General features: G+C 48.8%; 1 protein-coding gene across 1 annotated transcript in view; it reads left to right on the plus strand.

The window, feature by feature from the left end:
- Window positions 1-13560, plus strand: part of LOC147136946 (titin-like) — a 132406-nt gene that overhangs the window by 21412 nt on the left and 97434 nt on the right. The window contains 14 exon segments of the mRNA XM_086052158.1: window positions 266-547; window positions 1311-1577; window positions 1810-2082; window positions 2549-2812; window positions 4206-4466; window positions 5029-5289; window positions 6541-6804; window positions 8056-8316; window positions 8395-8655; window positions 8773-9033; window positions 9928-10072; window positions 10722-10890; window positions 11087-11321; window positions 12354-12638. Of these exon segments, the coding sequence (XP_085908284.1) occupies window positions 266-547; window positions 1311-1577; window positions 1810-2082; window positions 2549-2812; window positions 4206-4466; window positions 5029-5289; window positions 6541-6804; window positions 8056-8316; window positions 8395-8655; window positions 8773-9033; window positions 9928-10072; window positions 10722-10890; window positions 11087-11321; window positions 12354-12638 (3489 nt within the window).

Genomic DNA, 13560 nt, shown 5'->3' on the forward strand with positions numbered 1-13560 from the left:
ACAAGCTTTATTGCGCGCGCAGACAGATGTGGACGCCGATCTATCACCCGGGCAAAATTGTAGCATGATTCATTTTGCAATATGAAAGGAGTCGATGCAAATGGAAGACTATAACACGGGCAATTTGATCTGGTCAACCTTGAGAAATTTCCTCCAAAGGAGCAGAGAAAACCTTTCCAAGACGGTTCGCGGACTCGTCTTCAATTGGAGGTGGCGATCCGTTGGGCCGTTTTCTCGCAATCATGACTTTGATTTGTCTTTGCAGCTAAGGCCGCTGTTAGCTTTACCCAAAATCTGGAGGACGCCACCGCCCAAGAGAAGGACACCATGGTGACCTTCGAGTGTGAAACCAGTGAACCTTTCGTCAAAGTCAAATGGCTGAAGGACAACATGGAGATCTTCTCCGGAGACAAATACAGAATGCACTCGGACCGGAAGGTGCATTTCCTGTCCGTGCTGATGATCGAAGTGAGCGACGCCGCCGAGTACACGTGTGTCATCGCAGACGACGACAGCGTCCGGACCATCGCCAGACTTTATGTCGAAGGTGATCATCAATACCTGACCATTCTGAACGTACTGTAAGCGATCAAAAAACGATCAAAAGTATTGAAATGAGGAGCACGCTATGCGACACAGTTGAAGAAAATGATCTGCCAATAAAACAGGAACACTTGATTTCTTCTCCAAAAAAGTCAACATAGCCAACGTAAGAAACATGCCTTCAAATGAGTACCTACTACGGATGGAACGTAAAACGATTTGAACTGGAAAATTTTTGTTTGATTTAAAAGATGTGAGTGCATGGAATCGAATTGTTCCTCTTTCGTATCAAATGGTCTTTTATTGGAGAGAGCTCTCTTAGAAGGAAATGGTACAGTTACCGCACTGACAGGTTCATTCAAATGTACAGTATGTGAAGTGCCCAAAAAAGTCATTGCATCACACCCTCTCCAACTGAGCCATACCGTTTCCAATCGAGCCGCAATCCCAGTGAGTCGAACCTTTTTTTCTTTGTTACTTTTACAGATATTTAAACAACATAGAATCATCCTCACAAAGAGCAGTGACCCAAAAGCTACACGAGGAAAACGAGATAAAAGACAGAACCCCCCCCCCCCCACCCAAAAAACCCCATAATTTCTCATTTCAACCTTGTTTTTCCTTCATTTATTTGATTTCCGTTTCATTGGTGTTTTTTGAAGAAAACGAAAACGGAGCCCAATTCTGCCTGGGTTTTCATGATTTGATCTTGGTTGGATGAAAGTTGTTGGAGTGTTGCCGGTTGACGTTGGTGCATCTGACTTCAGGTGCCACGCTGGAGCTGATCAAGGCGCTGGAGAACATTGAGGTTCCAGAGAGCTACTCTGGAGAGTTTGAGGTGGAGTTGTCTCGCGAGGACGCCGAGGGCAACTGGTTCTTCGGCGAGAGGGAGCTGTCCGCCGACAGCAAGCATGTCATGTCCTCCCGGCGGGGAAGACACACCCTGACCGTGAAGGACATCAAGAAGGAGGACCAAGGGAAGTACACATTTGTATGTGGAGACGTGAAGACCAGCGCCTCACTGAAGATGAAATGTAAGCTGCTTTGACCGTGGTTCTACTCGCACACACTTGTTGCCTAATGCCTCACCGTCAACTAGTATGCCAAAGTTGTCTTACTTGTGAGGACTAAGAGTGTACTAGTACCTTGAGGATGGGGAGTAAATGCTGTAAAAGATGGCCTTCCACAAGGTTGGGGCCTGGAAGCCATTTCGATCGGTCGCTGTAGTCTGGATTGCGTGACACCTAACAGGCTTTGTGTCCGCAGTGCGTCCGGTGACCCTGATGCAACCTCTGTCCGATCTGACCGTCTGCGAGGGTGACATCGCTCAGCTGGAGGTCAGGTTCTCTCAGGAGAACGTGGAGGGAACCTGGATGAAGAGCGGCCAGGCTGTCTCCGCCTCGGACCGCGTCCACATGGTGGTGGACAAAGCCGTCCACAAGCTCCTGGTGGAGAACGCCGGGCCTGAAGACGCTGCCTTGTATTCCTTCGAGGTTCCCAGCCACTACATCAGCACCTCTTGCAAACTCAACGTTCAGAGTAAGGCTGCTCTTCCAACATCTCGGGGGCTGTATTCTCATTCGCTCGCGATCCGATCCGAGTGCGCCATGTAATAATACATCAGTCAACTTCATACTATACTGTCGGCCACTAAGTTAAGTAAGTACTGTTGATAGGTTACTAAGTAAGTAAGTCGATGAAAGGAAGGAGGCAGGAAGGGAAGACAAATGTGTGCATGAGTCAAATTCAATTGCTAAGAAGGTAAGTAGTAAATGAAGTAGCTGGAAGGTAAGTGAATAAGTGAAATAAATGGTGGATTGGTGCTCAAGTTAAAAATTGGAGGTGTGGGTTGGTAAATAAGAGGCGTTGGGGACGGACGGAAAAACGTTCTTTTCCCAAACAACCTAACGCGATAATAGTGCCTGAATGATTCCCAAAGCAGTCCCGGAAGCCAGACGGATGGTGTGTTGGCATTTTGGGATGGTGACCGTTTTTGTCTTTGCAGCCATCGAAATCGTGGTGCCCCTGAAAGACGTGACTTCGGTGGAAGGCACCAAAGCAGTTTTAGAAGCCAAGATCTCGGCTCAGAACGTGGCCTCGGTCAAATGGTACCACAACGACAAGCCGGTGGCGGCCAGTGAGCGCGTGCAGATTGTGGCCAAAGGCGCCAAGCAGCGGCTTGTCTTCAGCAGAACCTTCGCCTCGGATGAAGGATGCTACAGGCTGTTGGTCGGGAAGGTGTCCACCAGCTGCAATCTCACCGTGGAACGTAAGACAAAACGCATTTCATCTTCTTGACGCAAGAAGTTGGAGGCAGCCCGACTCTTTGAGCTCGTCGAAGACGTTTCACCTTTGGCTGTCTGCATTTTTTCTTCCGAGAGACGCGTACAGACCGATGCGAGGATAACTTTGATCTTAAACACGCTAACAGCAATCTGTCAAGCCATGACATACCGTTTATATTGGAAGGTATTTTGGAAAAACGTCATCCCATATTCGGAGTCCTCTTTAGTTGCCAAGTGTTAAAAACCGCACAGAATTTGTCTTCAGCAGCTGGAGTCACTCAATGGGAAGCACAAAAGTCACCCCTGCATATTTGTGGTTCTGCATTCTTTTTGGGGAACATTTGTCAAGTATTCGATGAAAAAGTAGAGTTGACTGTATGACAAAATGGACATCAATTTGGTCTCTGGCGAGTTTGCGTCTAGTTAAGTCTACAGTAGGTTTTAGGTAAGTTAGGTCCCTGGTAGGTTTAAGTTAGGGTTAGTAAGATCAACGGAAGGGTTAGGGTTAGACTTCCTCTTTAGCTTTGTCTACCCCCCTAACCCTTTATCTTCTTTGGGCAGGTGAAGACAAAGGAGGGTGGTCCATCTAGGAAAATGGGAACGCACTAAATCCGCTACATCATCACTTCGAGCCGCATGTTGGTTGTGTCGTAAACAGACGCGGCATTTGATCATTCATTTCCGGCATGCCGTCGTCCAATTTTGCGTGCCTTGCTAAAACCAAGCGTGTCACTACTGTTAAAGCGCAATAAATATGACATATTTATGTTGTCTTCTTCTTATCGTTCGTTGATGTCCTCATTTCCGCAGCCATTTTTTATTTGTTCCCCAGGGGGCGTGTCTAGAATCTAGGGAGGTCGGGGTCTCTCTTCGTTCTGCGGGGCCATACGCTGCTCGTCTATGACCCTAACCATAAAGATCACGGAGAATTGGGACATGTCTCGGTTCTCGTGAACGCGCATTTCAAGGGACAAGGCGAGATGGCAGTGGTGGTATTGGGATTGAGCCTTAGTTTAGTTAGGTCTCTGGTAGGCTGTAGTAAAATTAGGACTCCAGTAGGTTTTAGCAAGCCCCCCAAGAGCAATTAACAGTCCAAGTTCAAAGTCAATAAGCAATATAGTCTCCAATAGCGCCGATCTAATACTGACAATCATCTTGATTTGAATTGCGCAAATGATGCAGACAGAGCTACAGAAAGCGTTTTCCAAGCTGAAGGTGAAATGTGTCCAATAAGCAAAAATAGTCCAGGTGCCTCCATTCCATCTCTGCGTATTACCATGACCTGTACGATGGATAATCTGCACCCACGTCACCTTCTTGTTGTCATGGTCAATGAATTTGCGCTCATCATCTTGGCGGTTTTGGTTTCGTTTGCAGCGGTTCAAATTGTCAAACACATGGAGGACAAAGTTTGCTCCGAGTCCCAAAACGTCACCTTCCAAGTGCAAGTGTCCCACACCGGTATCGACCCGGTCTGGACCTTCAGAAACCAGCATCTTAAACCTGGCCCCAAGTACAAGATGGACTCCAAGGACAAGACACACTCTCTGACTGTCATCGACACCATGAAGGACGAGGAGGGCGAGTATGGCTTTCACGCTGGACAGAAGACGTCCAGCGCAAATCTCACTGTCTCTGGTAGGTTTGAGTTAACTTAAACTAGGTCTCTGGTAGCTTTGATTTAACTTAAGATAGGTCTCTGTTAGGTTTTGGTTAACTTAAGATAGGACTGTGGTAGGTTTCAGTCACATTGGGATAGAGGCAGAGTTTTATTAAGTTCGGTAAGTTTTAGCGGTGCTGGTAAAAATCTGGACTAGTATTTCTCTTTTTGTTGTTGATTTTACTTTGGTGCGGGGAGGGTTGTAGCCTTAATCCATAAGGCAAGGCAGGGCAGCTATATTTCGAGAGCACCTGACCAGACAGAACAGTTAACCACATTTAGAAGGAAGAGCAGAGTCAAATGAAAGTTCAATGTTTGGCAGACCTCCCAAATGCAGAGCTATTTGCCACGTTGACCTCCTCGTTCCAGATTTCCCGACCGGTTCAAAGCATTCCGACTTGTAGTGTCACATTCTGCATCATATATAGTAATTAGGTTCACGGCCGGCTCAGCGTGTTGGCTCAGAGTTCACTTGTGATTGTGTAACTGATTGATTGCCGTGGTGTAACTCGCGCTCGCGCTTCCTTGCGCTCCCATCAGGCGGCGCCATCACTCGACCTCTGACGGATGTGACGGTGGCCGAGTCGCAGACGGCAGAGCTGGAGTGCCAAGTGGCCAACGCCGACGCCGAGGGCAAGTGGCTGAAGGACGGCAAGCCACTGGACTTGGGCGAAAACGTGAAGAGTGTGGCCAAGGGAGCCGTCCGTCGCCTCGTCATCGTTATCGCTCGCCCGCAGGACGCCGCCGAGTACACCTACCAAGTGGCCAACTCCAAAACCTTGGCCAACCTCCGAGTGGAGGGTACGTTTCAGCTTTGCTCACCACTCGCCCTCAGTGGCAGCAGAGGTGGAAAGAGACAGCTGCTCAAAAGTAGTCAAAAGTAGTGATTCAATGCCCGTACTGAAATGAGTCGGTACATATAAACAAGTACAGACTTTAAAATGGACTCTGGAATGTACTTGATATATAAGCAGGAGTACTGATTCAACTCTTGTGCTTAAGTCAGAGTCAAAAGGTAGAGTAGAAAAGTACTTAGGCCCACATAAACAGGAACAGACTTCAAAGTGGACTTAAATACAGAGGTAGCTGAAGTGTTCACACTCTGGACTGAAGTACAAGTACAGATACTTGTATACAAACAATTCTGGTCAAAGTAGAAGTACTGATTCATCTCCTTGACAGAAGATGCAAGTCAAAGAGTACAGAAAAGCACTTTGAGTTGCATTTTTATGTATGAAAAGTGCTATATAAATAAAATGTGATTGATTGATTGAGAAAATGAAACTATGCTCAGTTACACGTAGACAAGAACAGGCTTCACATGGTACTTTAGTAAAGAGGCGGAAGAAGTAATCACACTCTGGACTTAAGTACATATACTTTTGTACAAATGATAGAAGTTGAAGTACTGATTCCACTCCTGTGCAAGAGTAAAAGTAAAAAAAAATGTACACACTGAAATGTACTTCAGTGAGCAAAAGTAGTGATTGCAAAAAGTACAGAGTGTGAAATGTACTTAGGAAGTGGCAAAGTGGGCGGCACGGTAGTCGACTGGTTAGCACGTCCGCCTCACAGTTCAGAGGCCGTGGGTTCGATCCCGGCTCCGGCCTCCCTGTGTGGAGTTTGCATGTTCTCTCCGTGCCTGCGTGGGTTTTCTCCGGGTACTCCGGTTTCCTCCCACATTCCAAAAACATGCATGGTGAGTTGATTGGACACTCTAAATTGCCCCTAGGCGTGATTGTGAGTGTGGATGTTTGTCTCTGTGTGCCCTGCGATTGGCTGGCAACCAATTCAGGGTGTCCCCCGCCTACTGCCCAAAGACAGCTGGGATAGGCTCCAGCACGCCCCGCGACCCTTGTGAGGGTAAGCGGTACAGATAATGGATGGATGGAAGTGGCAAAGTGTTCAGACGCAAGCGGAATGACAGCTACTGGAAGGACACAATCCAGAGGTGGCAAAAGTACTGGCACTGAAAGCCAAGGGTCTTCAAATTCTAGTGAGTGAAAGTCCGAAATAGGCTAACCGCGTCTTTGTGGCCTGTTTGGCGTGCAGCGGTGAAGATCAAGAAGACGCTGCGCAACCAGACGGTGACGGAGACACAGGAGGCGCTCTTCACGCTGGAGCTGACGCACGGCCACGTCAAAGGTGCTCAGTGGCTCCGCAATGGTGTGGAAATCGGCGACGGCGACAAGTACGGCATCAGCGCCCAGGGCGGCATCCACACGCTGCGCGTCCGTGGCTGCCGCTCACAGGACGAGGACGTTTACTCCTTCAAGCTGGGCAAGCTGACGGCCAGCGCCCGTCTCAACGTGGAGAGTGAGTGCCCACGCTAACCCTTTTTTGCACACACGCAACTTGACGGGCTGCAAGGGAAACAGACCCGGCGAGCCTCGTCCCAGACAACTCGTCCCAAAATACACTGGCGCTAGAACACGTAAATGGAAATTTTGTGCCCCAGGCGCCAACGTCCGTTTGGGGGAGTTTTATTCGTCTTTTTTTTTATGCCAGCCAGAACTTGGCTTGCAAGCTTGCGAGCTCGTGTGTACGATCGATTTGTCTCGGCATGGACCGAGTCCCGCTTTAGCCTGGTTTTAAAATGTCAAGGTTTTCGATGAGCGCCTATAGTGGCTGTCACCGCGAATGAGCTCTTTTGTTTTTCGATTGGCTGCTTACAGAGTTGAGTAAAGGAGTTGCCACTTTGAAGTGATTGCCTCCGATTAACTTTTTTTCTTCTTCTTCTTCTCGGAGCCTAACAGAGGAAGAGGCAGGGAGCAAGACGAAACACTGCAGAGATGCTTTTTGTTGTTGTTGCTCTGATTCGTGTGCATTGTCCTAAAAAACAAATGGCTGCAGGTACTAGTTAGCTCCAGGGACAAGATGAAATGAGTTGCTCTCAGTTCTGTTCTAAAAATAGCTCAGCAGTGATGGGACACTGTGACTTACTAAGAAGAACTAAAAGGAGAATGTTATTCATTTCAACTTAAGAGGAGACCAGTTTCTTCTGTACTCAATTGTCTATATTTTGTTTAAGTAAGTAAAATAGTGTTCACTGGACTGTCCCCAAATATTTCAACAAAGGTCACTTTAGAGCTGTAATTTGAAGACCGTGATCTTTTTGCTGACGCTTCTCATATTGTCAAAATGTAATCTCAGCCCATGCCTCGTCCAATTGGATTTTTCCCTCTCTTCTGTTGCCATGTGAACCTCGCCTGCCCACAACCTAGATGAGATTTGTTTCCTCGGGTTAGTTGCTCCGAGCAAAACTTGTTCATAGCCAAGCATGTCTGCAGTCATCTACACACAAGACATGTATTCTTTCGAGTCTGCCATGAGTAGAATCGATTGGATTTCGTTCTTTCGATGTTTCTGCCACATAATAAGATGAATGTTGAATTGGGAAACTCTCCAGATGATGCCCCACGTAGCACAGTCGCATGAGTGCTTTGTGGCCTTTTGGTATATCGTATTGTTGGCTTCCTTGAATGCGGCGCGACCATCGGCCGCGAGGCGTCAGTTGAGATCTCATTTTGGGCTGCTCAACCGTGACTGTGCGGCGTTTGCACGCAGCCGTCAAGATCGTGAAAAAGACGAAGGACGTGACGTTGCTGGCGGGCGCCACGGCGTCCTTTGAGATGAGCCTGTCTCACGACAACGTCCCGGTCCGGTGGATGTTCAACGGCGCCGAGCTGACGCCCAGCGACTCGTGCAAGATTCTGGTGGAGCGCAAAGCCCACAAACTGGTTCTGCAGAATGTGGACAGCACCAACCAAGGGGAGTACACGGCCGTGGTGGGACACCTCCGCTGCAGCGCCAACCTCACCGTGCAAGGTACTCGGTCAACGTTGGCAGGTGAAAACTGACGGCGGTCTTGGCCGGCACAAACCCGTTTGCAATTTGTCTTTCCAGCCCTTCGTGTGACTAAACCCCTGAAGAGTGTGACGGTGGCCGAGACGCAGTTGGCCACCTTGGAGTGCGAAGTGTCCCACTTCAACGTGCCGTCCACCTGGCTGAAAAACGGCGTGGAGATCGAGATGAGCGAGAAATTCCGCATCGTGGTGCAGGGCAAGCTGCACCAGCTGAAGATCATGAACACTAGCAGGGCCGACACGGCCGAGTACACCTTCGTCTGCGGCAACGACCGCGTGTCCGCCACGCTCACCGTCAGCCGTAAGAGCCCAACTCACTCACGCTTTCATCTTGTGGCGTCTCAGAAAGAGCTGAGAAGTTTGACAGTCCTCGTCCAAGCGGGAACTAACCGCACTAACGATCGGTGTCCGTGTCTAGCCGTCCTGGTCACCTCCATGCTGAAAGACCTGAACGCTCAGGAGCGGGACACCATCACCTTCGAGGTCACCGTCAACTACGAGGGCATCACCTACAAATGGCTCAAGAACGGCGTAGAAATCAAGTCGTCTGAGAGGTGCCAAGTCCGAAGCCGGCAGCTGACGCACTCGCTGACCATTCGCAACGTTCACTTCGGAGACGGCGGCGAGTACCAGTTTGTGGCCGGATCCGCAGCCAGTGCTGCCAACCTATTTGTCGAAGGTATGCGCCGCGCCTTTTTGGCCTTTCGGGTTCCTCGCTGAAAAAGTCCTTCTACTTTGCACTGTACCTTTTTCCATTTACCTGGCTACTTGAGTGAATTGTGACTCCAGCTCTTGGTATAGACCTGGATGGCTAGAGCTAGCCATCTTGACTGGATTATTTATTTCCTGACAGCTGATGCCTTTAACAGCGTTTGAAAGCGTCTGTTTGAAAACGGATGTGTGTACTTTCTTTTCCTTCCTTTGTCAAAATGGACCTATTATTTTTTGGAATCCCCGCGGATGACCACGCGCCGTAAAGCGCCGAACATACAACGTGGGGAAGTTGACAACAGCTAACTGTAGCTTTGCCAATGTTGGCAGGTGACCAACAAAACACGCTGAATGAGTTGATGGTAAGAGCTGCAAAAGAAATCTTTGACTTGTGGGGCTTTTTGAACACTAGAAGCCAGTACCTTCTTTTTTTTTTTTTTTTCCTGCCTCACAAGACTTCAGGCGCTTAATCAATCAACGAATCCCGATCTGGAGCCTCTTAACGTTCCATCACTTTTTCCATCTTTTTTATTTTTATTTTTTTTATTTTTTTATTTTTTTACACAGTGTCGTCATCAGTGGAGTTTGCAAAAGGCTAAGAATCTCTTTTGACAAAGGAAGGACACCAAAGTAGAGATTTTCTTTCAAATAGTAAAACGTTACCGTACAAATAAGCACTCAAGTGAAGTAGAAATACCTCAAATTTTGTAAATGGATGTCAGTACAGGAACAAAGTATTTGTCCTTGGTTAGGTCCCACCGCCGTTGACACAATTTTCTGTACTTGTGCTTTGGTGCTGAGCGCGATTAGTCTTTGCCACCTGTTTCACGGACTGAATGTCTGCTGCTTTTCCTGTGGCCAGCTCGTGTCATTGAGTTCACCAAGAAAATCAAAGACATCAAGATCACGGAGAAGAAGAAGGCCATGTTTGAATGCGAGCTGTCGGAGCCCAACGTCCAGGTCGTGTGGATGAAGGACGGCCTGGAGCTCGACATGTCCGAGGAGAGGTGAGACAGTGCGCCAGAGGACAAAGAAAGATCCCTCAAGTCGCCCCAGGGGGAATTTCAGTGCTTGCAGTGGATGCACCGCTGCCCGCCGCCTCATTTGAGCAAGCAAATCTTGTTTGTCGTCTCCTCACCTTTCTCACTAAGATCTGCACCCAAAGTGCACATTGCTACACTGACAACTAGAGTAGGCCTAGGCACTTTGGCCATTTTCAAGTGGAATGCAGAAATGAACTGAAATCAGTTCAACAGTCAATTCATCAATTAGTCTCAAAAACAACATGTTGATGTTTCGTCATTCAGGCCATTATTGCACTCGACACTTTTTTCGTTAGCTTGAGTGCAGGTCAGTAGAAGTACATGTTATTTATCATGTTGCATGAAATCCTGACATATTTCACGCGTGTTTGACCAGCCTAGAGTATATGCTATTTTTTGACCCCCGGAAAAAAAGGCGAATGACGGAGGACGGAAGAGTATCCCCGCTGCAGACGGATGACGAATAACGGACACACTCGATTTGTAGTAAAATGCCCAGCTCTGGAAATGAGGGCGCGAGGCAGTCTGAGCGAGACTTGGTGGAAGCCCAAAACGTGCCAAAGTTGAGGAATTGCCAAGGGTGTTAAATGGAGTTACCGCTGTGCCGCTGCAGGTTCGTGGTGACGGCCGAGAAGTACGTCCACCGCCTCATGATCCAGACGGTGCGCATGTCAGACGCTGGCGAGTTTTCGGTGGTGGCCGGCTCCAGCGTGTCCAAGGCCCGACTCACCGTGGAGGGACGTGACATTCGCATCTCGGAGCCCGCCCAGCGACACATCACGGTGACTGATGGACGGCCACTGCCGCTGCTCGCGCTTTTCTCCCCTAACGCCAAAAGAGTCACCATACTCCCAAAAAACTAACCGTGACCCTAACCCTAACCCCAACGTTTCACCACCGTTTTCATTTAAATTTCTGCCCTTTGTAGTTGAAGGCACTGATAGCAGGAATACTAAAGGCCATCACTGTGTGCGCTAGGTTCTGGAGAAACACCGTGCCACGTTTGAGTTTGAGGTGAACGAGGACGAGGTGGAAGGGCGCTGGCTGAGGAACGGCGTGGAGATCCAATTGTCGGCCGAGGAGCGGTTCAGCTACGCCGCCATCAGGAGGCTCCACCGCCTCACCATCTCGGAAACGTTCCGCAGCGACGCCGGCGACTACGCGTTCGTCGCCGGCAAGAACAGCAGCACCGTCGTCACCTTGAGAGTCAACAGTGAGTCAAGCCATTGCGCACGACAACACTAAAGTCACCACACCCCCACAGATGACTGATCAAATGTTGCTGCAAGGTCAAATGCGCAGTGTCCAGCTACTGTCTAAGTGCACCTTTACAGTGCTCTCAAAACAACTCAGCACGCAGCCGTAATTGTTTCAATCACTGGCAACAAAAGTGAGTCGATCCCTGAGTGACAATGTCCCAGATGGGCCCAAGTGGTCTTTTCCCCTCAGGTGTGAAGCGGGGCGCAGTTTTCAGCTCATTGGCAGTCTTGAGGCCATCTGTATGGGCAACAAGCATTCTTCTTCCCCATTCCCCAGAAGTTCTTCATTGCTCGTGAGCAGCCATAGTGACCTTGCGGTCAGCACCGTGGCCTGAGCCTTGCAAAACCAACTGACAGCGGGGAGGCAAAATGGCTCATTGGGCCCATTTGGGACATTTTCACTCAGGGCTCTTCTCGCCTCTGACGCCAACTGCGAAGACCTTCGTTGCTGTGTGTCACCTTCTTTTGAGGATTTCCAGTCAAAGAAGCTGGACGCTGGATGCTTCCCAGTGTTGCAAACAGAGGTGGACGTTCCGTCAGTGAGGTTCTGTCAGTATTTCAGGCCAGCCCACGCGGGCCTAGTCCGTCCCTCCCCGGCAACAGCCAACCGGCGTCGAGAACGTCATTTCCATATCGCACGCAGGCGCCGCACAAGCCGACACGTAGACAAATGAAGAAAACCATTCAAATAAAAACAACGGACACACACACGCACAGCGCAGAGATAAGTGGAATAAAAACAATATGGGCCGCATGTCGTTGAGGTCTGTGAGGTATACAACACTTTTTTATTGTTTCTGCATTTGGCTGTGTATGACATAGTACTGGTAAGTCCGTTATCGACTGGCAAGTATGTTTGTTGTTGGGGGGATACTGCAGTTCCCACCACACAAAATCATAGGATGAGCAAGTCCGATAGGAGCGTCTTCCTAAACCCCCCCCCCCAGTCCTGTCCTTGTCACCAAAGTATTTTGTATCCCATGCAGTCCCGGAAGCGCCTCAAATCCTGCGCCACATGGAGGCCCAGTCGGTGGAGGCGGGCAAGCCCGCTCGCTTCACCGTGGCTGTGAGCGGCGTCCCTCAGCCTCAGGTGTTGTGGTTCAAGGACTCTCAGGCGCTGTCTCCAGGCTTTAAGTGCAAGTTCCTACGTGATGCCCAAGAGCACACCCTGCTGCTCATTGAGGTTTTCCCAGAGGATGCCGCCATCTACAGTTGCGAGGCCAAAAACGACTACGGCGTGGCCACCAGCACCACCACGCTCACGGTGGAAGGTAGAAAGAAACACTTCAACACCCGTCTTGTTGATCCTACCAGATCTTTTCCACACTCACCCGCTCCAAATTGCTCATTAGTGTTGCCAGCCAGAGTTCCATTTTTAAACAAGGATTCGATCCCTCCAAATGAGGGATGGAAGCCAGGCTTTGGCTTTCAAACCAAGTTTAGGGTTAAGGTTCGGCTTGAGACGAGATAGGATTCGATTTCAATTTATACGGAATAGAATAGAGTTTATTGCCATTTGTACAAGTTAAAAACTGGTGAAAACAGGTGCACTGGAATTCATGTGCGCATCCCTGAGTTGGTATTTAACAAATGAATAAGCAAACGCACAGTGCATTCAAGGCAAAAGTTGCGAGGTGCGTACAAAAAATAAAATGACACATTGAGTAAGCAATGTAGTGGCACTGATGAAATCCAGGCGATAATGGGGCACAGATTCAAAAATGGGAGAAAAGCAACTGGATTTGACTGCAAGTGGATGTTGCACATGATCAATCGTTCAGTATCAAAAACTGCTTGTTTGAAACACATTGAGACGTACTGAAGGAGCCTTTTTCAAGTGTTACTCGGTGCCTGTTCTCACTCGGTCATATAACGTCACTCTTGGCAAACGACAGGAGGCGCAGCATGCTTGCTTCAAGCTCTTTCTTTGTCTCTCCCAGTTGCAGTGGACTGTAAGACTGGCGCCTCAAACACGGTCAATTCAAACAGGCGAACGTTCCGCCAAGCCCTATCATTTCGTCTAACTCAAGTCCGCTAGCTTCATGCGAACATGTAATGAAAAACAGCGTAGACCGCAATTAGCGTAGATTTGGTCATTCGAAAGCTTCACACAACTGCCTCTTTGCCTCCGATGGACAAAAACATCCCAATATTCTGTTTTTGTGCATAATAACTGCATTCACAAAGAAATAG

Source organism: Filicampus tigris, chromosome 14, assembly GCF_054856515.1.
Source record: "Filicampus tigris isolate MCC_2025a chromosome 14, RoL_Ftig_1.0, whole genome shotgun sequence".
In the NCBI taxonomy this organism is placed as follows: domain Eukaryota; kingdom Metazoa; phylum Chordata; class Actinopteri; order Syngnathiformes; family Syngnathidae; genus Filicampus; species Filicampus tigris.